The sequence below is a fragment of the Sinohyriopsis cumingii genome, unplaced genomic scaffold (genome assembly GCF_028554795.1).
Source record: "Sinohyriopsis cumingii isolate HCF-2022 unplaced genomic scaffold, ASM2855479v2 utg000881l, whole genome shotgun sequence".
NCBI lineage: Eukaryota > Metazoa > Mollusca > Bivalvia > Unionida > Unionidae > Sinohyriopsis > Sinohyriopsis cumingii.
This window is the reverse complement of record NW_028315939.1, coordinates 834,075-859,151: the sequence shown is the minus strand read 5'-3', so window position 1 is coordinate 859,151 and position 25,077 is coordinate 834,075. Positions and strand designations below refer to the sequence as shown.

The 25,077-nt window shown below is 34.5% G+C and overlaps 1 protein-coding gene across 4 annotated transcripts in view; it reads left to right on the top strand.

Moving 5' to 3' along the window:
* The window catches only part of LOC149773124 (regulator of telomere elongation helicase 1-like), a 240,161-nt gene that overhangs the window by 156,491 nt on the left and 58,593 nt on the right, over window positions 1-25,077 (top strand). For all 4 annotated transcript variants that reach the window (XM_089946787.1, XM_089946786.1, XM_089946788.1 and 1 more), the window contains 3 exons: window positions 7,602-7,702; window positions 17,989-18,053; window positions 20,782-20,856. In XM_089946787.1, the coding sequence (XP_089802913.1) occupies window positions 7,602-7,702; window positions 17,989-18,053; window positions 20,782-20,856 (241 nt within the window). The remainder of the gene's footprint in view (window positions 1-7,601; window positions 7,703-17,988; window positions 18,054-20,781; window positions 20,857-25,077) is intronic.

The window sequence follows — 25,077 nt, the reverse complement described above, 5'->3', positions numbered from 1 at the left end:
CTCTCTGTCTATTATTACAAGTTTATTATTGCTACTCTGCCTACAATATTCGGAGAATTGCCATGAAACTTACACATTATTGATCACAAGGTGTAGTTAGTTGGTCCTAAATGAAAATGTGCTGATCTGACTTGCAATATGGCCACTATGGCAACCATCTTTAAACTCTCATGATCACTTCTTCTCCTCAAGTAATATTGACATAAGACTTTTTACATCATCTAGAAGGTTGTTAATGTAAATGGTGCCAATCTTACATACAATATAGTTGCCATGGCAACCATCTTGAAAATCTTACAGTGACACCTCCAAAATGGAAAATCATATCAACATGGGGTTTTTGCCAGAAGACTTCTTATTGTGTCAGGTTGGTTCTAATTGAAAATTATACAGGTCCAACTGACAAGTATGGTGGCCATCTTGTAAACTGCTTTTCCTGAATGGATGTTAAATGTGGAGTTTTCTCCAGAAGACTCCCTATGATGTCCAGCTGGTCCTAAATGAAACTGATGCTGATCTTACATGCAATATAGCCAAGTGGCCGGCTTGAAAACCATGTTATGGCTTAAGAATATCAGAAACAGATTCAGCACTCAGTGGTTACAAAGAAGACAAAATCTCAACACAGATTTGTCAAAATTCTTTTTATCCATTAAAGTGTCAGTCCCTTTGCTGCGAGGATGAGCAAGTGTGCAAATCACCCATATTTTACAAAAAAGCACACTTGGAAAGCAGTGATTTTTGAGATCTATGCAGACTAATTCAGAGTCACATATATAAACAGGAACACACAGTGAAGTATAGAATTTATATTTAACAGCTAAGATAAACTGAATAAATAAGAATCTAAAACAAATTTTAACAAGTAAGGGTACTTGTTTATCAAAATACCTCTGTCCATTTCAAAGTGTACAGACATGGGTTAATACACATGGATGCTTGGAAATCCTGCTAATTATTTACAACATAAGCAAGTGTGTCTTAGAGGGGTTTTGCAATTGATGGTCTTTCCTCTCATTTGCATATGTATGAACTTTGTGGTACAAGGTGAGATTGTAAACTATAGCAAGGTATGGCTAATCAGAAAGTTACTTATCATTTTTTCAATTTCAAGTCAGTGCTGACTAAGTCAACAGATTAATGCTTATACAACTAGTGGGGACATATTGTGAGTATTTTGATTTCTGTAGAGCCCAAATAGACTGGATCAGGAAGAAAGAGAGATACATCTTGGTAAATAATGAACGATGGTGATTTCCTACCACTCATATGTGAATCCCCCCCATGACTAAATCCTGGTATTGTTGCTGACATTGAGGCACTCTTATGTTATATATATATATATATATATATATATATATATATATATATATATATATATTAGTTCAAAAATATACAAATATTTCAGTGTCCAGAAGTAAAAGAATGACAAATCAAGCCATGGCAAACAAACCCTCAAATACAATATTAGTCCATCTCAAGTAATTACGCTACTCATGTACAAGATGACAGTTTAGTGTGATATACAGTCAAAACTGTTTGCAGCAGCCACCTGTGGGAGAAGGTAAAAGTGACCTTCGTAGACAGGTGACCTCTAAAGTCCAGGTTTAGCTCTCAGACTTGGTTCATGACAAATTTATGTACTATCAACCAAATAGCATTAGCATTGTTATTATTAGCTTTATTACTATTTCACAAATATTATTATTAGCAGTAGTAGTATGCTACCAAATAAATGTATTTAGTTTAGCTATTTAGCACAGAGACAAATAACCAAATTTAATAAAATAAGTTCTACACAAGAATATTTTATCCTCACTTGAAATTTTAACTTCCCATGGTGTTATGTTTTCTCCTGTAGAGAAATAAATATGCGTTTATCAGCACCTGACTTGTCTTTTTATTTAATGTCTCATAAACCCAATCTGATGATTTAAATACACCCCCATGATTGAAAATAAAAACTAGAACTGTCATTTAAACCTCTCTTTCTCTCTTGCAAATACTTTATCTCATTATCATTAGAAATGGATCCTAAATAAAATTCCTAATTGACAGCTTACCTATAATTGTGAGACACACGACTGTCGTTTTTGTCAGAGCAATTGGTATGATAAGGCATGAAAGCTAGTGTTCACACTTTAAACAGCTGGATTAAGCATTTGCTCAAACTCACAGAGTTCAAAAGACAGTCGGCTTTTGTTTGGACCTTTGATCATTAGGTAACAAAAAGAATCTTCCTGGGGCTATTGTTAATAGCACATACACCATTAGTTGGAGATTCCTCTGACCCTTCCCACCCCATTTTGATATTTCAACATCAAGATTAGGGTGTAGGGTCACAGTCAATTGCCTATCAAAAAGTTGGAATTTGCCGCCACCATGGTGGCATGTGGTAGCTGCTCACCAGCAGGCTTTGCAAACTTAAACGATGTTACCTCAAGTCATACCAGTATGAAATCAATGGGAAAATGATATTTTTTCTGAGAAATTGCAAATATTATAACCATTGTCTTTAATCTGCTGACAGACGAGACAAAACTACAGCCTTGATGAAATTTGATCTGGTACTTGCCATTCGCATGTCTAGTCACATGCCTACAAGAATCATGCCAATGACATCAGAGGTCCAATAGTCAAATGCTATAAATAATAAACCAACTTTCCATTGTTGTACAAAAATACAAAAATATTGAAGTGACATACTTTTTGTAAAAGAACACATACCAGGTAATTCTCATCATATTATTCTGAAAACAATGACCATAAACCTGTTGCTCATGCAGCACCTTGGAGAAAGTCCAATTCATCAAGAATAGAGCATGTATGAACAATGGTTTTGTTGTATCATGTGACTACAACATTGACACGTGCTCTCTCCTTGATGAATCTGGCTTTATTTGATTACGGTAAGTACAGTCAAAATATAAAACATTTAAACATCGATTCAGGTAATATACCTTTACATATACCATGCCTTGCTCATCAAACAAAAGAAGTTTAATGTTCATACTTGGTGCAGTCATTGCTGATATGCTCTAGTGAGCGAAGAAGGCAGGATGAATCCACTGACTGGTTAAAAAATACCTGGTTGCTGGCCACCGAGGATAGGTGACCGCTGATTACATGACATTTATATAGAAAATTTGCCAGGGGGAAATTAGAATGGCCCTTGTGACCAGGTGAATGCTGAACACTGGCGACTGTTAGGGCAGGTTTGAGTATGAATGAACAAATATGGTAGTCATAATGACAGTTCTGCATCAACACTGTTTGCAGTAGGGTGTCATATAAATGAACAAATATGTACATAATGACATATGGGTGTGTTATACATAGACAGATATGTACATAATGACGGTTGGGTGTGATATAAATGGACAGTTGGGTGTCATAATGACAGTTCTGCATCAACACTGTTTGCAGTAGGGTGTGATATAAATGAACAGATATGTCCATAATGACATATGGGTGTGTTATACATGGACAAATATGTACATAATGACAGTTGGGTGTGATATAAATGGACAGTTGGGTGTCATAATGACAGTTTTGTATCAACACTGTTTGCAGTAGGGTGTGATATAAATGAACAAATATGTACATAATGACATATGGGTGTGTTATACATGGACAGATATGTACATAATGACGGTTGGGTGTGATATAAATGGACAGTTGGGTGTCATAATGACAGTTTTGTATCAACACTATTTGCAGTAGGGTGTGATATAAATGAACAAATATGTACATAATGACATATGGGTGTGTTATACATGGACAAATATGTACACAATGACGGTTGGGTGTGATATAAATGGACAGTTGGGTGTCATAATGACAGTTTTGTATCAACACTGTTTGCAGTAGGGTGTGATATAAATGAACAAATATGTACATAATGACATATGGGTGTGTTATACATGGACAGATATGTACATAATGACAGTTGGGTGTGTTATACATGGACAAATATGTACATAATGACATATGGGTGTGTTATACATGGACAAATATGTACATAATGACAGTTGGGTGTGATATAAATGGACAGTTGGGTGTCATACTGACAGTTTTGTATCAAGACTGTTTGCACTAGGGTGTGATATAAATGCACAAAGATGTACATAATGATATATGGGTGTGTTATACATGGACAAATATGTACATAATGACGGTTGGGTGTGATATAAATGGACAGTTGGGTGTCATAATGACAGTTTTGTATCAACACTGTTTGCAGTAGGGTGTGTTATAAATGAACAAATATGTACATAATGACATATGGGTGTGTTATACATGGACAAATATGTACATAATGATGGTTGGGTGTGATATAAATGGACAGTTGAGTGTCATAATGACAGTTTTGTATCAATACTGTTTGCAGTAGGGTGTGATATAAATGAACAAATATGTAAATAATGAGATATGGGTGTGTTATACATGGACAAATATGTACATAATGACGGTTGGGTGTGATATAAATGGACAGTTGGGTGTCATAATGACAGTTTTGTATCAACACTGTTTGCAGTAGGGTGTGATATAAATGAACAAATATGTACATAATGACATATGGGTGTGTTATACATGGACAAATATGTACACAATGATGGTTGGGTGTGATATAAATGGACAGTTGGGTGTCATAATGACAGTTTTGTATCAACACTGTTTGCAGTAGGGTGTGGTATAAATGAACAAATATGTACATACTGACATATGGGTGTGTTATACATGGACAGATATGTACATAATGACCGTTGGGTGTGATATAAATGGACAGTTGGGTGTCATAATGACAGTTTTGTATCAACACTGTTTGCAGTAGGGTGTGATATAAATGAACAAATATGTACATAATGACATATGGGTGTGTTATACATGGACAAATATGTACATAATGACGGTTGGGTGTGTTATACATGGACAAATATGGACATAATGACATATGGGTGTGTTATACATGGACAAATATGTACATAATGACAGTTGGGTGTGATATAAATGGACAGTTGGGTGTCATAATGACAGTTTTGTATCAACACTGTTTGCAGTAGGGTGTGATATAAATGAACAAATATGTACATAATGACATATGGGTGTGTTATACATGGACAAATATGTACATAATGACAGTTGGGTGTGATATAAATGGACAGTTGGGTGTCATAATGAGAGTTTTGTATCAACACTGTTTGCAGTAGGGTGTGATATAAATGAACAGATATGTACATAATGACATATGGGTGTGTTATACATGGACAAATATGTACATAATGACGGTTGGGTGTGATATAAATGGACAGTTGGGTGTCATAATGACAGTTTTGTATCAACACTGTTTGCAGTAGGGTGTGTTATAAATGAACAAATATGTACATAATGACATATGGGTGTGTTATACATGGACAAATATGTACATAATGACGGTTGGGTGTGATATAAATGGACAGTTGGGTGTCATAATGACAGTTTTGTATCAACACTGTTTGCAGTAGGGTGTGATATAAATGAACAAAAATGTACATAATGACATATGGGTGTGTTATACATGGACAAATATGTACATAATGACATATGGGTATGTTATACATGGACAAATATGTACATAATGACAGTTGGGTGTGATATAAATGGACAGTTGGGTGTCATAATGAGAGTTTTGTTTCAACACTGTTTGCAGTAGGGTGTGATATAAATGAACAAATATGTACATAATGACATATGGGTGTGTTATACATGGACAAATATGTACATAATGACGGCTGGGTGTGATATAAATGGACTGTTGGGTGTCATAATGACAGTTTTGTATCAACACTGTTTGCAGTAGGGTGTGATATAAATGAACAAATATGTACATAGTGACATATGGGTGTGTTATACATGGACAAATATGTACATAATGATGGTTGGGTGTGATATAAATGGACAGTTGGGTATCATAATGACAGTTTTGTATCAACACTGTTTGCAGTAGGGTGTGATATAAATGAACAAATATGTACATAATGACATATGGGTGTGTTATACATGGACAAATATGTACATAATGATGGTTGGGTGTGATATAAATGGACAGTTGGGTGTCATAATGACAGTTTTGCATCAACACTGTTTGCAGTAGGGTGTGATATAAATGAACAAATATGTACATAATGACATATGGGTGTGTTATAAATGGACAAATATGTACATAATGACATATGGGTGTGTTATACAATGACAAATATGTACATAATGACAGTTGGGTGTGATATAAATGGACAGTTGGGTGTCATAATGACAGTTTTGTATCAACACTGTTTGCAGTAGGGTGTGATATAAATGAACAAATATGTACATAATGACATATGGGTGTGTTATAAATGGACAGATATGTACATAATGAGGGTTGGTTGTGATATAAATGGACAGTTGGGTGTCATAATGACAGTTTTGTATCAACACTGTTTGCAGTAGGGTGTGATATAAATGAACAAATATGTACATAATGAGATATGGGTGTGTTATAAATGGACAAATATGTACATAATAACAGTTGGGTGTGAAATAAATGGACAGATATGTCCATAATGACAGTTGGGTGTGATATAAATGGACAGATATTTTCATAATGACAGTTGGGTGTGATATAAATGGACAGATATGTCCATAATGACATATGGGTGTGTTATAAATGGACAAATATGTCCATAATAACATATGGGTGTGTTATAAATGGACAGATATGTACATAATGACAGTTGGGTGTGTTATAAATGGACAAATATGTCCATAATGACATATGGGTGTGATATAAATGGACAGATATTTTCATAATGACAGTTGGGTGTGATATAAATGGACAGATATGTCCATAATGACATATGGGTGTGTTATAAATGGACAAATATGTCCATAATAACATATGGGTGTGTTATAAATGGACAGATATGTACATAATGACAGTTGGGTGTGATATAAATGAACAAATATGTTTATGCATGTAATAATAATAATAATGCTTTATTTATAGAGGGTGACTCGGTCAAGGACTATTCTCCCTTGAGGCCCTCTTAAGGAGAGTATAAGAATGCAAATTAGATGAAGATAGCAATAATTACTGTTTAGTTTAAGATGTTTAGTGTTAAAATACGAAATTCTGTTATCTATTAGAAACACATACATGCTCATGATATCTCTTCTTAAAAACTCTAATATTTTCAGCAGATTTTACGTGTAGTGGAAGCTTATTCCACAGAACTGTACCAGAGTATTGGAAACTTTTTTTAAATTGCTCTGTTCATGGTTTTGGTGGTAGAATGTTTCCATGTGATATTGATCTGAACTGGTATTGTGTTGAAAAAGGCCTGAATAAGTCCTGAAGATACTCTGGTGAATGACAGTTGGGTGTGATATAAATGAACATATGATATTACATTGACTGGTAAGTACCACCAAATATATTGGTTAATAAAAATCTTGCCCTGGCGAATTAAAATTATCTTGCCCTGGCAAATTAAAAAGCATATTTTGGTTCATTTTGTTGTTTTCCTCATTGAATTCTATAATATCCTAATCTCATACCTTATGTTTTATTTTCTTGATTTCAGCTTCATCTTTGAGCTGTTTGCTAGAGCAAATATTGGTTTTGAGACAAAGAATATTTTAATTGACCTTCTGGATAAAGTGACAAACTATATTGCAAATGATGGTAGGTAATCAAACACTGTCATGCATTTCCTTAATATCTCATTATTTATTAGAAATTACTGCTGAGCTAATTTATTTCTCCAGAATGCAAAGAACTCACAATCCTTTTTCCATTAACCTTGAAGAAAGTTTTTAGTGTTTGATATGCAAGACGGGTATATCCAGGTAGCCTGCTTTTGTAAAACCGACGCTTACAGACTGAAAGGTTCATTACAATATGATGATATCAGTATGGCCACTGTATTAGCATTATGAACTATGATTTAGTGCAACTTCGTTTATTAAATAATGAAAGGGAAAAATTCTTATATAGCTTAAATAATCATAGTAACAGTCTCATGCAAGGAAATGGTAAAATCATTGAAAAGAATATCAGACCTTGGGAAGCCTTTGGTAATTTATCACCTGCCTTAAATAGGCCATGCAAGTTTTCTGTTACTCTCTCTCTCTGTCTCTCTCTCTGTCTATCTATATATATATCTATATATCTATATATATATATATATATATATATATATATATATATATATATATATATATATATATATATACCAGTCCAGACAAGGTAAAGGTCATTTGAAAATTTGGTTAAGTTTTTTATTGAAATTTCTCTCTATAATCACAAGTCCCATAAGAGGCATTACTATCATACTTAGATGGTAGAATCAGTAAGAATTTCCTTTCAACTGTCCCCCCTGAACCCCCTTTATCTCCTAGAACAAAGGCCATTCGAAAAGTTTGGTTAAATTATTGGTAACATATTTTCTGTATGGTCACAAGTCGCATCCCTGGGAGCCTGGGAAGGATACTTATCATATCAGGTCAGTATAATTTGAAAATCTTGGTTAAGTTTTAGTTAAAAGTTTTTCTGCATGGTCATAAACCCTAAACCCTCGAAGGGATAATTGTCATGTTTCAACTGTAGATTAAGGGTGCCCATCCTTTTCACATCTATGTACCCTGTCCTCACTCTGACTCCCAGACAGAGTAGTTTGAAACTGTATGTTAAGTTTTTGGTCATTTGATGATTTTGTATAGTCACCAATCCCAAATCATGGGAATGCTCTTTATCATACGTGAACAGTAGAATAACTGGGGTTTGCCCTTTCAGATCCTTGCCCTCAATCTGTCACCCAGGCAAGGTCAAGATCATTTAAAATTATTGGTTAGGTTTTTTTTGTCTATATCTGTCCATTTTGTTTCCATTTGGCATGAACATTGAAGTTAAATTTCACATTTAGGTAATGCTTGCACAGTCACTGAACATATATGTAATTGTGTGAAGAAGAGTACTACAGCAGTTAGTGAAAACTGGGCCACTTTGACTTATATTTAATGGTACAGTGCTTTGTGCTTACCTTGGCATTACACTCTTTTTCTTTTGGGTTTGGGTTTAAATTAACTCAATTCTCAGACAGTATAGGTTGAAGAGTCATATGAATAGGTATGTTGATGACTCATGAAGATTACTGCAACCAAGTAAAAACTATGTCAATATGACCTGTATTTCAGACTGAAGTGACCTGCATGAAACTTTTTGTTTAGCTCACTTTCTGATAGTGTTTCCTGCAGACTTGTAATTTGATCTGTAAATGCTTCATGAGAAGTACTACACTTGTCAATCTAAATTAAGTCAATGTGACCTATATTTTATGCTTTGCATTGTATTTGGCTCAGGTTCAAAGTCTTATTAATGTCGAGTGATAAAACTTGACATATTGGATGCATCATAAGAAGTACTATACTATTGAGATAATCTGGCCATGTTACTGTTGGGTGGTTTTCTTGTTTAGAATGGAACCGCTCCAGTGGCATAGTGGTTAGAGCATCAGCCTCATATGCGAGAGGTCATTGGTTTGATCACCCAGTGGAGTCATACCAAAGACTTAAAATGGTACTAACAGCTGCCTCGCTTGACGCTCAGCATTAAGAGGTTAGTGTTAGGAATGGTCGGCCTGGTGTCAGGATAATGTGACTGGGTGGAACATCATGCTACATGTCTGTGGCATGATGCCCCAGTGTAGACATTACTATAAACTGTCACACTGCAGACATCGTAGCAATATGACTGCAAAATTGTTAAAGCTACGTTAAAAATCCAAATCACACATACACACACACATGTTTTGTATGGTCACAAGTCTCAAACCCAGGAATGGATAGTTGTCATACTTGGACTGTAGAATCAGTAAATATTCACATTCATGCAGAAATACTCTAATCTTCAGGCATGCTCAAGGTCTGTGTTATTTGAAGGTGAAATTTTGTATTATTCTCTGTCAGGCATGGGAGCAGCCAACACATATATTTCCTTTCATGTTTTTCACCTTGGTAATTACATTTTTGACTTGAATACCTTATGTGTAATAGTTGTTATGCCGGTACATCTGGTTTAGGTCACAGCATGGCATTTGTCATTTATTGCACCATCGTAACATGTATTTTGTTCATGAAGTGAGCTATTTCATGCAACTGCGAATGACCCTGTTAGTTATACTTAATTGTTACGCTAAAAGTGTCCCAGTTTTAATCATAGATATGTAGGATTTTTTGACAGACGTGATCTGAATGTTCATTTATGTTGAGCATATATTGTTTATTACTGCTATGATGTGTTGTCAGCGGATATTGTAAGGGATATATTTTGAACCGATCTGACATTTTGATCACACGACTTGACTAATTACATCTTAAGTGTATGAAGCCTTGTGTAGTTCACATTTTATTTGTAATCATTTGTATTGAAATCTGTAGAACTCTATTTTTAGCGTGTCTCATGTTCATGGGTCTGCATGTTTATATGATTACAACACTTTTAGCATAGGATGTTTGATTTTGACTGTTCATTAATTCTTTCTTGCCCAATGATTGCAAGTGCTGAATTCTGATTGGTCAATAATAATAGTATAAAAGTTTGTCAGTGTTTGTAACCTTTGTCACTCTCCAGTCTATGTCAAAAGTTTGAAGTCCGAAATCTTGCACTACTGTCTCAACTTTAGTAAAGTTACATGTTTGGACTTTTGGAATATAAATAGAATGTGAATAGCCTACATCTACATGTAACAACACTATTTATATTCAGTGTGCCTATAATAAGTTATTATTCTAAAATTAACAAGAATGATATTGATACTTTATTCCTTTTATGGAATTTACACTTTCTGGGTGAAATTCATTTAATAGAACTTTGTCTTCTGCTTGTGAGCAAACCATTGCATACACTAATATGAGTAAGAAGTCATAGAGGCAGTGAACCAGACATGCTTGTTGCACTCTCGCACCCAAACCTGAAAATGTGAACCAGAACCATAGGCTTTGGGTGCATCTGCACCCAAACCATAAGAACCTTAAAGGAGACCAGAAACCAATGGAAATATTGGATAATAATAAAGGTACTATAGCAGTAAACCTTATTCTGAAGTATCATCTGCGACCGAAATGCCAATATTAAGATATTGGCCTATCTTCTAGGAGCTGAATTTCCGTGACCTCGTATGCAAAATTTCCGCGCCTATTCGGTTACTTTCGGGATGTGACGTCATAGTAGCGACTCCAGCAGCCCAAGTGGGAGTTGCCAGAGTAAAACACAATACTGTTTTGCGTTGCTTACGGGTGTAATAAAACATTAAGAAAAGCCAGTGGACAACATTTTTTTTTCTTTTCCGAAAGATAAAGGCATACTGAAAAAATGGATACATTATTACAGACGAGTCGATTTCAAAGCAACACCATACAGCCCTATGTGCTCGTTATCAAAGAACTGTTACGAGAGGGATTCTGAAAAAATGGCAGCTCAAGGATACGCAAATGCTAAGCTTAGACAAAAAGTTGGCTCTGTTCCAGACATAACGTTGAATATTTTAAATCCTGAGAAAAGTGTTGAACGTGCGAGTTACGAAAATAGGCAGAAGGCCGAGTAAGTGACCACAAAATGCAACAATCAATTCACAGATCTTTTATCTACACCAGCAGTGCTAAAAATAAATCGGATAGCCCGACACCCTGGGTCCCTCTGGTTTTAGTTCCGGCCCATCCTGTATTCAAAGTGAGGTGCCCGTCAGGCTTGTCGAAACAAAAATTGTTTGCCTGAGGAAACTTTGATCGCGCTGGTGAAATTAGTAAATGTATTTTCAAGATGTTGACATGCATGCCTTAACACGGCACAATCTAAATCAAATCACTACTGTCCAAGGTGAAATTTAGATTTGATTTTAATCAAATGGAGGCTTTGCCAAAAATAATATTCTAAACCTGTCGTGTTTCGAGAAAACACAATTTTCAGTAATCTTATAAAAATTACAAATTTAAAAAAAAAAATCATTGTATACATGTAGTATGTATAAACGGTAATCTGTAATGATTGGAACTGATATAAAATTATTCCTTGGGCAGTTTAAATAACAGCGATTAAAAGAAAAGAGGTCAAAGTTTCACATTAAATGGCTGACAATAGAAACTGGGGGGGGGGGGGACTAGTGACCCAACCCCTTGCCCCAATGTGCGAGCGCCCATGGGACGTACCTTTTCTCCATGTGATACGCCTTATTATTCCCCCAGGACAAGCCCATTTTGCATATTCTGGTCAGCTCTGGCTAAATTGCAAAATAGCTCAAGTTTTGATTTAAGTACGCAAACAATAAAGCCGATGTGACCGTTCCGGTGGCCTAGTGGTTAGAGCGTCCGCCTCGGATGCGGGAGGTCGTGGGTTCGATCCCCGGCCGAGTCATACGAAAGACTTTTAAAATGGTACTAACAGCTGCCTCGCTTGGCGTTCAGCATTAAGAGGTTAGTGTTGGGATTGGTCGGCCTGGTGTCAAGATAATGTGATTGGGTGGGACATCATGCTACATGTCTGCGGCATGATGCCCCAGTACTAGACATCACTATAAACTGACGCATTGCAGACATCGTAGCGATACGGCTGAAACATTGTTAAAGCTACGTTAAAAATCAAAATCACATCACATCACAATAAAGCCGATGTGACTGATGAACATATTCCATCCTTGCATTGATCTTGTGAAAAGGACTGCCCTTCGGACATACTTCAAAGAAACCCTGTTCGACAGTGTGTGTGTGTGTGTGTGTGTGTGTAAGCACCAGCAATTGATTGCCAAAATAAACGATGCCTATTTTGTTGTTACTTACGATGCCATGGACTTCAGGTTTAAGTCTTAATGCATGTAACACTGTTTGCTGAACAAAATATTTATTCAGAATTAGTTCTTTAGGGCCACATATACTGCATGGTATATTTTGTTTTATTCCTTTTAATTTAATTATGGTAATTAAACTTTACATATACGGTCGAGGAATGTCAGGTGTTAACTGGCCGAGTTTCTTTGGCGGAAATGGAGATGCAATTTTTGTTTGCAGAGAAAATTTCACAGTGATCATTCATTTAAGCTAATTGGTAACAATTGTATTCTTTTAATTTTGTTATACTATAGTACTGTTGTAGTTGTTTAAAAACATCTGAAATTTACTTGAATAATGTTTAATTTTCACGTTCTATTTACTGAAGAAGAAAAAAAAAAGAAAAAAAATGTTGTGTGATATTAATTATTTCATCCAGTGCCGGATTTAGACGTGTGTGCATGTGATTTGAATTTTTAACGTAGCTTTAACAATTTTTCAGTCATATCACTACGATGTCTGCAGTGTGGTAGCTTAGACTGTGGATTGCATACGTTATATCTATTTATAAACGGTTTGGGGTTGGCTTTTTCTTCTTCTGACAAATGAATATTGACAGACATAATGTAATTATCGGGACTTCGCTGCGAAAAATTTAGAGATATTACGAGATCGAGATGTAGATGAGGAAATACCCCCAAAATCAGGAGGTTTTTCTCCCGGCTTGAGAGTTGACAGGTATGAACTGTCCGGGCTTGTGGAATTTCAGTCAGGGCTAGAGTTTATTTAAGTCACCTGCCCGGGGCCTGTGCCTAAAAAAATTCTTTTAACACTGACCAGTACAGTACATAAACTATTATATCAGACTGAAGATTCAAGTTTTGAATGAGCAACCCAAATGTTGTCTCCTTCCGTCTGCCTCGCTCGCCAATGTTTGTTTGTATTCGAGGACTGGCTAGTATTGCGTCACGGTACCACGTGATCTGTCGTCTCATTAAAACTCGGAAAAACTCGGCAATTTACGGAATCGTGGTATCTTCCATGCAATAAAATCACTACCCGCTTACGATATTTAATTTATAAACATGTCAGTCGAATTAAAATCTGTAGAGAATTACATACGTAGAAGGAAAATTTTGATTTCTAGTCTCCTTTAAGCACCAAGGACTTTGGTGCACCAGCAATAGTAAACATTGAGCACAGACTAGGTTCTTTTATTTATTTTATTCCCTCCTTTTATGAATGAATAAAGAATAAATTAGAACATACTGAACACCAATAGCTTGCATGACTCAATACTAACCATGTTAACCCTGCATATAAGAAATAACAACATACACATGAGTATTTTAGTCTTTATTGCTAATTAGTTGATTGACACACTGCATTCTCATTCACTAACATGCTTCAGCTCTGTACATCTGTATTTAAAAGTACTTTCAGTTAGAAAAGCATATGTAATTTCTTTGCTGCTTGCTTTTAGTCATAAATTATGTTAACAACTTTAATTTAACAAATTTGTGTTCTACTAACTGATTCAGCTTACACTAACAACACTTTGGATCATAATGTATTGCATTTATAAATTAAAAATGTTATCTATACATTAGTCTGGCTATCGTTTTACAAACATTTAATGTAAGTTTTGATTTGTTTGGCTTCTCTTTTCTGTCATTAAATATTGTTATCTTCATTAATTGCACCCTTAGACTAATATCATTACCATAGAATATGATAGTATGTCCTTAAGTGAACCAAAAGCTGATGACAAGATGGATCCTTACTGAATCTATTGCCCTTGCATGAGGGGCAACATGACACACTTTGGGTGGACATCAAGACCAAGGTGTAATATGATATATTGTATTGTTATGTTGTTTAAATGATGTCCTGTCATTTCCATACTCATTGCCATTTTTATTTAGCCAGAAAATTATACACATGACTTTTATCTGTAATGTTGCATAATATTATGTTTACATAATAAGGTCATTGTTAAGCAGTCTACTTTGGTTTTCTGTCTTTTCTGTGATGGAAAGGGGAGATCTGTGTTGTTAAGCAGTCTACTTTGGTTTTCAATCTTTTCTGTGATGGAAAGGGGAGATTTGTCTGTAACTACTATGGAGGTGAAGGAAGCATGACAAATTTATATTAAAGGTTTTGCAATTCAAATATAGGGGGAGCTGTATCATTATATGGGTTACAAACAAAATACCACATTCAAAGAGACCCTTGTTTAATCTCCTTGCTATGCTGATAACTATAAATGGTTCATGGTTAAGTGGGCGATCCTTCCAGTTTTTCTGAAAAAACATACATCACCAAATAAATATGATCTCTACAAACCTTAATATTATGAAAACTTTTGAACAGATGAATGAATGTTAGTTTCAGTCAACCATTTAGAAGATGACAGCCTAAATCTGGCTCCATCTTTGTAGGTCATTGTAGGTCAAATTTCTGCAAGGTATTATGGAAGTTACTGGTTTTAGATTTGCATGTGCACAATTTTTCTTTTATATAGAGTTGAAGTAGTGGAAGTATGATATAATACCAGTTTTAACTGCAATACCTTGTGGAAAATTTCCCACTATTACTTGCAAAAATGGCTTAGTTGTACAGGCATCTACACATTTGCCATTGCCCACTAATTGTGTCTGAAACACTTGTTTACCTACTCAGAAAAGCTGAGCTCTGATGTTGTCATTGTAGTTATCATTTTTATATGCTTGCCATTAGTGTTGTTCCGAATATCAATTATAATTAATCATCATTTGGTTGAGCAAACCAATAAGATAATCGATTGTGAAACTCCATAATCGTGTGTAAAGGGAGACTACTTCTTTTTAGTTGTATGAAAAACACAAATATTAGTAAAACTCCAGTGTAAATGGTAAGCTAAATAGGGCTTCCAATCGACTAAAGTTGATCTGATTATTTATTTACTTCACAGCTTACAAATATAAAACCATACCATATTGCAGACTTTTGTAATTAGGAACACATTACCATGATTAAGCTTTTAAATTGTTGAGTTGATAAATTAAAAAACAATTTGATGATTTGTTTCATTTTAAATGTGAAATCATTTGTAGTATTTGTAAATAATGACAAAAAAGAAAACCATTTCCTTCTATAGTTTAAATTATAGACACATCACATATGAATGAAAGGATTCTGATAGATTGCAGCAGTATTTCTGTTAAATAAGACTGATTAAACATATAAAGTTGCTTTCATTTAATAAAATTGTAGAACAGAAATAACACAACTGAGAAAAATGTAATATTTTTATTAGATTAAAGTACACATGTCATTAAAAGAGATTACTCCTGTACATTTATTAGTTTTGAACTCTTAAGCAAAGATAAAACTGTATGAGAAACAAAAATTAAAAGTTGCTCTTAGTAACCGATTATAATCAGTTATCAGTTGATTAAGTGGAACCAGTAATCGATTATGAAATTCTGACCCATTGCCATCACTACTTGCCATAAGACAGAGCATATTATGTTATGATGTTGTCCATGTGTCTGACTGTTTTGTTAAGTTTCAGCCCAATTACTCAAGTTGTTCACCATCAACAACAACTAAACTTTGTGGATGCCTTGTAAATGGATAAGGAAGAACCTTGCATATTTTGATGTCAAAAGGCAAAGGTCACTCTAAAAGGAGATAAATGGTTTCAGCACAATAACTCATATTGTCCATTATCTACAGTTACCAAATTTTCTAGTTAGATTGTATTTGGGGCAAGAAAGAACACTTTTGATTGATGAGTATAAAAGTAAAAGGGCAAGGTCTCAAACTGAAAGAAGGAAAATGGTTTCTGCAGAATAAATTGTTCTCCACCAACTATAATTACTAAACTTTGTGGATAACTTGAATTTCGGGTAATGAATCTAAAGAAGAGCCTTATTGGATTGTTGGTTTTGGGGTCAGAAGATCAAAGTTCAAGGTCACTGACTGAAAGAAGAAAAGTAATGTTTGAATGGTAACATTAGTTCTGGATCACATACTTTGATCAAAGTTTGTGGAGGATTTGCACCGAAGGTGTGGAGGAGGCCTAATCATTGTTTGGTTAAAAGGGTCAAAGTTCAAGGGCAGTGTTGGTCCAGGAGACATGGGTTTTGCAGATTAGATTTTGTACTAGAGTAAGTACCTTGACCAAGCTCTGTGTATATTTTGCATTTTGGGTAAGAACCTTGACCAAGCTTTGTGTATGGTTTGCATTTTGGGTATTAAAGAAACCTCAGCATTTTGGGATCTGAAGGTCAGAGGTCATAACCAGGATCTTGGTAGTTATAAGATAAAAATACTTCTACTCATTAAGTTTAGTTCAAGACCTCATACCTTGACCAGTAATCTCCAGAGTCATCTATTCCTACTAGTGATTATAATGAGGACTACGAAATTTACCATGAACACTATATAGAGTTAGACCACATTAGTCAACTTCCAAGTTAGGATACTATGGATATTGATTGCTAGATGTGCTTGCTACTGGGTCATGTTTAATAGATCATCAAACAGTTTGAACCAAATACCTTGAAGATATTCAGTCCAAAGGCCAAGCAGATGACTGATGTCAAGCACTTTGTGTTGTGTTTATTTTCTGTTTACAGCATCAGGAGCTGGAGTGTCAGTGTCTAAGGGAGCAGAGCTAACCAAGTTTATTATTTTCTGTTTACAGCATCAGGAGCTGGAGTGTCAGTGTCTAAGAGAGCAGGGCTAACTAAGTTTATTGTTTTCTGTTTACAGCATCAGGAGCTGGAGTGTCATTGTCTAAGGGAGCAGGGCTAACTAAGTTTGTTGTTTTCTGTTTACAGCATCAGGAGCTGGAGTGTCAATGTCTAAGGGAGCAGGGCTAACTATATTTGTTATTTTCTGTTGACAGCATCAAGAGCTGGAGTGTCAATGTCTAAGAGAGCAGGGCTAGCTAAGTTTGTTATTTTTTGTTTACAGCATCAGGAGCTGGAGTGTCAATGTCTAAGAGAGCAGGGCTAACTAAGTTTGTTATTTTCTGTTTACAGCATCAGGAGCTGGAGTGTCAATGTCTAAGAGAGCAGGGCTAACTAAGTTTATTGTTTTCTGTTTACAGCATCAGGAGCTGGAGTGTCAGTGTCTAAGTTTATTATTTTCTGTTTATAGCATCAGGAGCTGGAGTGTCAATGTCTAAGGGAGCAGGGCTAACAAAGTTTGTTGATGTTCTGAAGGCAAGTTCCACCAAGCAAACTTTTTAATAGAATCCAAAGTTGTCACCGTTCAAAATGGAATATATTTTTCAGATTATTATATTGCTTGTTTATCCTTGGTATAATAATCACAATGCTATTTTACTTCATGTTTTAATTAAATTTTACATGTGAAATTTTATTTAATGGCAGTCCTTATTTTGAAGCTATTTTTGGCATTTAATTATCCTGTTTAGGTTATTTCATTGAATTTACCTTCTAACTTAAGTAAGTGCTGCCATGCTCTGAAAGTAAGTTTTCTTTATTCAAATTTATTCAGGCTCTTAAAGTTACCTTTATCAAACAATAACTGTTTGCAGACTGTTAGTGTTATCATTGTCCATCGATATGTGTGGTCAAGTATGATGTTGTTCCATCATTGAATATGGCCACTTTTACTTTATATCTTGTCCCTTAAACATTATTCATTCGGGTATACCATTATATCAATAAATCCGTGTTGGTCATATTCATTAGGGCATACCATTATATCAATAAATCCGTGTTGGTCATATTCGTTAGGGTATACCATTATATCAATAAATCCGTGTTGGTCATATTCATTAGGGTATAACATTATATCAATAAATCTGTGTTGGTCATATTCGTTAGGGTATACCATTATATCAATAAATCCATGTTGGTCATATTCGTTAGGGTATACCATTATATCAATAAATCTGTGTTGGTCATATTCGTTAGGGTATACCATTATATCAATAAATCTGTGTTGGTCATATTCATTAGGGTATACCATTATATCAATAAATCCGTGTTGGTCATATTCGTCAGGGTATACCATTATATCAATAAATCCGTGTTGGTCATATTCGTCAGGGTATACCATTATATCAATAAATCCGTGTTGGTCATATTCGTCAGGGTATACCATTATATCAATAAATCCGTGTTGGTCATATTCGTTAGGGTATACCATTATATCAATAAATCCGTGTTGGTCATATTCGTTAGGGTATACCATTATATCAATAAATCCGTGTTGGTCATATTCGTTAGGGTATACCATTATATCAATAAATCTGTGTTGGTCATATTCATTAGGGTATACCATTATATCAATAAATCCGTGTTGGTCATATTCATCAGGGTATACCATTATATCAATAAATCCGTGTTGGTCATATTCATCAGGGTATACCATTATATCAATAAATCCGTGTTGGTCATATTCATCAGGGTATACCATTATATCAATAAATCCGTGTTGGTCATATTCATCAGGGTATACCATTATATCAATAAATCCGTGTTGGTCATATTCATCAGGGTATACCATTATATCAATAAATCTGTGTTGGTCATATTCCTCAGGGTATACCATTATATCAATAAATCTGTGTTGGTCATATTCGTTAGGGTATACCATTATGTCAATAAATCTGTGTTGGTCATATTCATTAGGGTATACCATTATGTCAATAAATCCGTGTTGGTCATATTCATTAGGGTATACCATTATATCAATAAATCCGTGTTGGTCATATTCATTAGGGTATACCATTATATCAATAAATCGGTGTTGGTCATATTCATTAGGGTATACCATTATATCAATAAATCCGTGTTGGTCATATTCATCAGGGTATACCATTATATCAATAAATCCGTGTTGGTCATATTCATCAGGGTATACCATTATATCAATAAATCGGTGTTGGTCATATTCATTAGGGTATACCATTATATCAATAAATCCGTGTTGGTCATATTCATTAGGGTATACCATTATATCAATAAATCCGTGTTGGTCATATTCATTAGGGTATACCATTATATCAATAAATCCGTGTTGGTCATATTCGTTTGGGTATACCATTATATCAATAAATCCGTGTTGGTCATATTCATTAGGGTATACCATTATATCAATAAATCCGTGTTGGTCATATTCATCAGGGTATACCATTATATCAATAAATCTGTTGGTCCTATGGTGTGAATCCAATGGTATTTTATGATAAGACTGTCCAGATTGGTGTTTTAGGATGCTATTACTGTTGTAGATGCTTGTCTAGCTTTCTGGTCAATTAAGACTTGTTTATTTCAATATTGATAGAAATTTCTTTTGTGGATGAATAGTATTATGTAAACCTGAGAACTAGTCGGATTATTTAAATAAATTCATGTGTTACACAGTATTTGTGACAGAAGAAGACAATCAGTTAGTGGCAATACATATCTGGGAAGGAATAAAATACCATTGTCAAAATTGGCAGTAAATAGTGTGACACTTTATGATGGATATGACATTTAACATGAATCTAATAGTTACCAGTACTTAATTATGATTTGGCTACAATTTTGTGTTGCTATATTAACAACCCCCAATAGAACAGTTAGCAACTATCCATTTGTAATATAATTTGTGTGTATGACATGGTGACAGGGACACTTCATAGTTCTATGTGAACTTTCTGAAAGTTTTTGTTTGCTTATCCTTTAAATATCATTCTCATACAAACTTGAATGTATGTTTCCAGAAAGACATATATAGTTTATCTTTCTCATACAAACTTTAATGTATGTTTCCAGAAAGATTGATATATAGTTTATCATTCTTGTACAAACTTGAATGTATGTTTCCAGAAAGATTGATATATAGTTTATCATTCTCATACAGACTTGAATGTATGTTTCCAGAAAGACTTATATATAGTTTATCATTATGTTCTTGTTTTTAATTGCATAGATAATATTCAGTCAGGATGTGGCAGATGGCAGTTCAGTCACCTTTCTTAAAAATTCTTTGGCCAGATCTTACAAGGTAAGTTCTTACTTGTCTCAGTGCTTTTGTGGATTAGAATTTCTCAGGATCATTGTGGAACCATAGAGACATTATTAGCACAAAGTAATTCAAACCTTGATGTTTATATCCCCAGTAAGTGAGGTTTATGTATAGTGTTTTATTGGTCATGAAAGTAGTGCTGATTTGACAACCACTCTGGACACCACAGCAGTCATCTTGGAAATCTTGTTCTCTCTACTCCTAAATCAAAAGTCATGTCAATCAGAAGACAAATTCAGACATCTAGTTGGTCCTGAATCAGAATGGTCCCAATCTGATCTTATGTATAGCTGCCAGAATTAACATATTGAAAATCTTAATATTAATTCTCTTGAATGGATTGTCATATACATGTGTCTACTTTATTGTAAATGAAGATGTGCTAATCTTATATCCAATATGTCAGCCACAGAGGCTAATTTGAAAATTTTACTGCTGAGGAATATCAGAGATGGTTTCAAATAAGAAATTGTTTTATTTTTGATTCCTGGAAAACAGGAGAACATCAGTCCCTTCTTGTTACAAATTATATCCTTCACATCATCAGTTACATTCTTCTGCTATTATCTTATGAATCATTTGAGATATATCCATGAAATTTGGCATTCATTTGTATCACAATGAAAGTTTGTTCCTGTAGACCATTTCAGGTATCATCATGAAACTTGGTTTGCATTTGTATCACAATGAAAGTTTGTTCCTGTAGACCATTTCAGGTATCATCATGAAACTTGGTTTGCATTTGTATCACAATGAAAGTTTGTTCCTGTATACCATTTGAGGTATCATCATGAAACTTGGCATTCATTTGTATCACAATGAAAGTTTGTTCCTGTATACCATTTCAGGTATCATCATGAAACTTGGCATTCATTTGTATCACAATGAAAGTTTGTTCCTGTATACCATTTGAGGTATCATCATGAAACTTGGCATTCATTTGTATCACAATGAAAGTTTGTTCCTGTATACCATTTCAGGTATCATCATGAAACTTGGTTTGCATTTGTATCACAATGAAAGTTTGTTCCTGTATACCATTTCAGGTATCATCATGAAACTTGGTTTGCATTTGTATCACAATGAAAGTTTGTTCCTGTATACCATTTGAGGTATCATCATGAAACTTGGCATTCATTTGTATCACAATGAAAGTTTGTTCCTGTATACCATTTGAGGTATCATCATGAAACTTGGTTTGCATTTGTATCACAATGAAAGTTTGTTCCTGTATACCATTTGAGGTATCATCATGAAACTTGGCATTCATTTGTATCACAATGAAAGTTTGTTCCTGTATACCATTTCAGGTATCATCATGAAACTTGGCATTCATTTGTATCACAATGAAAGTTTGTTCCTGTATACCATTTCAGGTATCATCATGAAACTTGGTTTGCATTTGTATCACAATGAAAGTTTGTTCCTGTATACCATTTGAGGTATCATCATGAAACTTGGTTTGCATTTGTATCACAATGAAAGTTTGTTCCTGTATACCATTTCAGGTATCATCATGAAACTTGGCATTCATTTGTATCACAATGAAAGTTTGTTCCTGTAGACCATTTCAGGTATCATCATGAAACTTGGTTTGCATTTGTATCACAATGAAAGTTTGTTCCTGTATACCATTTCAGGTATCATCATGAAACTTGGCATTCATTTGTATCACAATGAAAGTTTGTTCCTGTATACCATTTGAGGTATCATCATGAAACTTGGCATTCATTTGTATCACAATGAAAGTTTGTTCCTGTATACCATTTGAGGTATCATCATGAAACTTGGCATTCATTTGTATCACAATGAAAGTTTGTTCCTGTATACCATTTGAGGTATCATCATGAAACTTGGCATTCATTTGTATCACATTGAAAGTTTGTTCCTGTATACCATTTGAGGTATCATCATGAAACTTGGCATTCATTTGTATCACAATGAAAGTTTGTTCCTGTATACCATTTCAGGTATCATCATGAAACTTGGCATTCATTTGTATCACAATGAAAGTTTGTTCCTGTATACCATTTCAGGTATCATCATGAAACTTGGCATTCATTTGTATCACAATGAAAGTTTGTTCCTGTATACCATTTGAGGTATCATCATGAAACTTGGCATTCATTTGTATCACAATGAAAGTTTGTTCCTGTATACCATTTGAGGTATCATCATGAAACTTGGCATTCATTTGTATCACAATGAAAGTTTGTTCCTGTATACCATTTGAGGTATCATCATGAAACTTGGCATTCATTTGTATCACAATGAAAGTTTGTTCCTGTATACCATTTCAGGTATCATCATGAAACTTGGCATTCATTTGTATCACAATGAAAGTTTGTTCCTGTATACCATTTCAGGTATCATCATGAAACTTGGCATTCATTTGTATCACAATGAAAGTTTGTTCCTGTATACCATTTGAGGTATCATCATGAAACTTGGTTTGCATTTGTATCACAATGAAAGTTTGTTCCTGTATACCATTTGAGGTATCATCATGAAACTTGGCATTCATTTGTATCACAATGAAAGTTTGTTCCTGTATACCATTTCAAGTATCATCATGAAACTTGGTTTGCATTTGTATCACAATGAAAGTTTGTTCCTGTATACCATTTGAGGTATCATCATGAAACTTGGTTTGCATTTGTATCACAATGAAAGTTTGTTCCTGTATACCATTTCAGGTATCATCATGAAACTTGGTTTGCATTTGTATCACAATGAAAGTTTGTTCCTGTATACCATTTCAGGTATCACCATGAAACTTGGTTTGCATTTGTATCACAATGAAAGTTTGTTCCTGTATACCATTTCAGGTATCATCATGAAATTTGGCATTCATTTGTATCACAATGAAAGTTTGTTCCTGTATACCATTTGAGGTATCATCATGAAACTTGGTTTGCATTTGTATCACAATGAAAGTTTGTTCCTGTATACCATTTGAGGTATCATCATGAAACTTGGTTTGCATTTGTATCACAATGAAAGTTTGTTCCTGTATACCATTTGAGGTATCATCATGAAACTTGGCATTCATTTGTATCACAATGAAAGTTTGTTCCTGTATACCATTTGAGGTATCATCATGAAACTTGGTTTGCATTTGTATCACAATGAAAGTTTGTTCCTGTATACCATTTCAGGTATCATCATGAAACTTGGTTTGCATTTGTATCACAATGAAAGTTTGTTCCTGTATACCATTTCAGGTATCATCATGAAACTTGGCATTCATTTGTATCACAATGAAAGTTTGTTCCTGTATACCATTTGAGGTATCATCATGAAACTTGGTTTGCATTTGTATCACAATGAAAGTTTGTTCCTGTATACCATTTGAGGTATCATAATGAAACTTGGTTTGCATTTGTATCACAATGAAAGTTTGTTCCTGTATACCATTTCAGGTATCATCATGAAACTTGGCATTCATTTGTATCACAATGAAAGTTTGTTCCTGTATACCATTTGAGGTATCATCATGAAACTTGGTTTGCATTTGTATCACAATGAAAGTTTGTTCCTGTATACCATTTGAGGTATCATCATGAAACTTGGTTTGCATTTGTATCACAATGAAAGTTTGTTCCTGTATACCATTTGAGGTATCATCATGAAACTTGGCATTCATTTGTATCACAATGAAAGTTTGTTCCTGTATACCATTTCAGGTATCATCATGAAACTTGGCATTCATTTGTATCACAATGAAAGTTTGTTCCTGTATACCATTTGAGGTATCATCATGAAACTTGGTTTGCATTTGTATCACAATGAAAGTTTGTTCCTGTATACCATTTGAGGTATCATCATGAAACTTGGTTTGCATTTGTATCACAATGAAAGTTTGTTCCTGTATACCATTTGAGGTATCGTCATGAAACTTGGCATTCATTTGTATCACAATGAAAGTTTGTTCCTGTATACCATTTGAGGTATCATCATGAAACTTGGTTTGCATTTGTATCACAATGAAAGTTTGTTCCTGTATACCATTTGAGGTATCATCATGAAACTTGGTTTGCATTTGTATCACAATGAAAGTTTGTTCCTGTATACCATTTGAGGTATCATCATGAAACTTGGTTTGCATTTGTATCACAATGAAAGTTTGTTCCTGTATACCATTTGAGGTATCATCATGAAACTTGGCATTCATTTGTATCACAATGAAAGTTTGTTCCT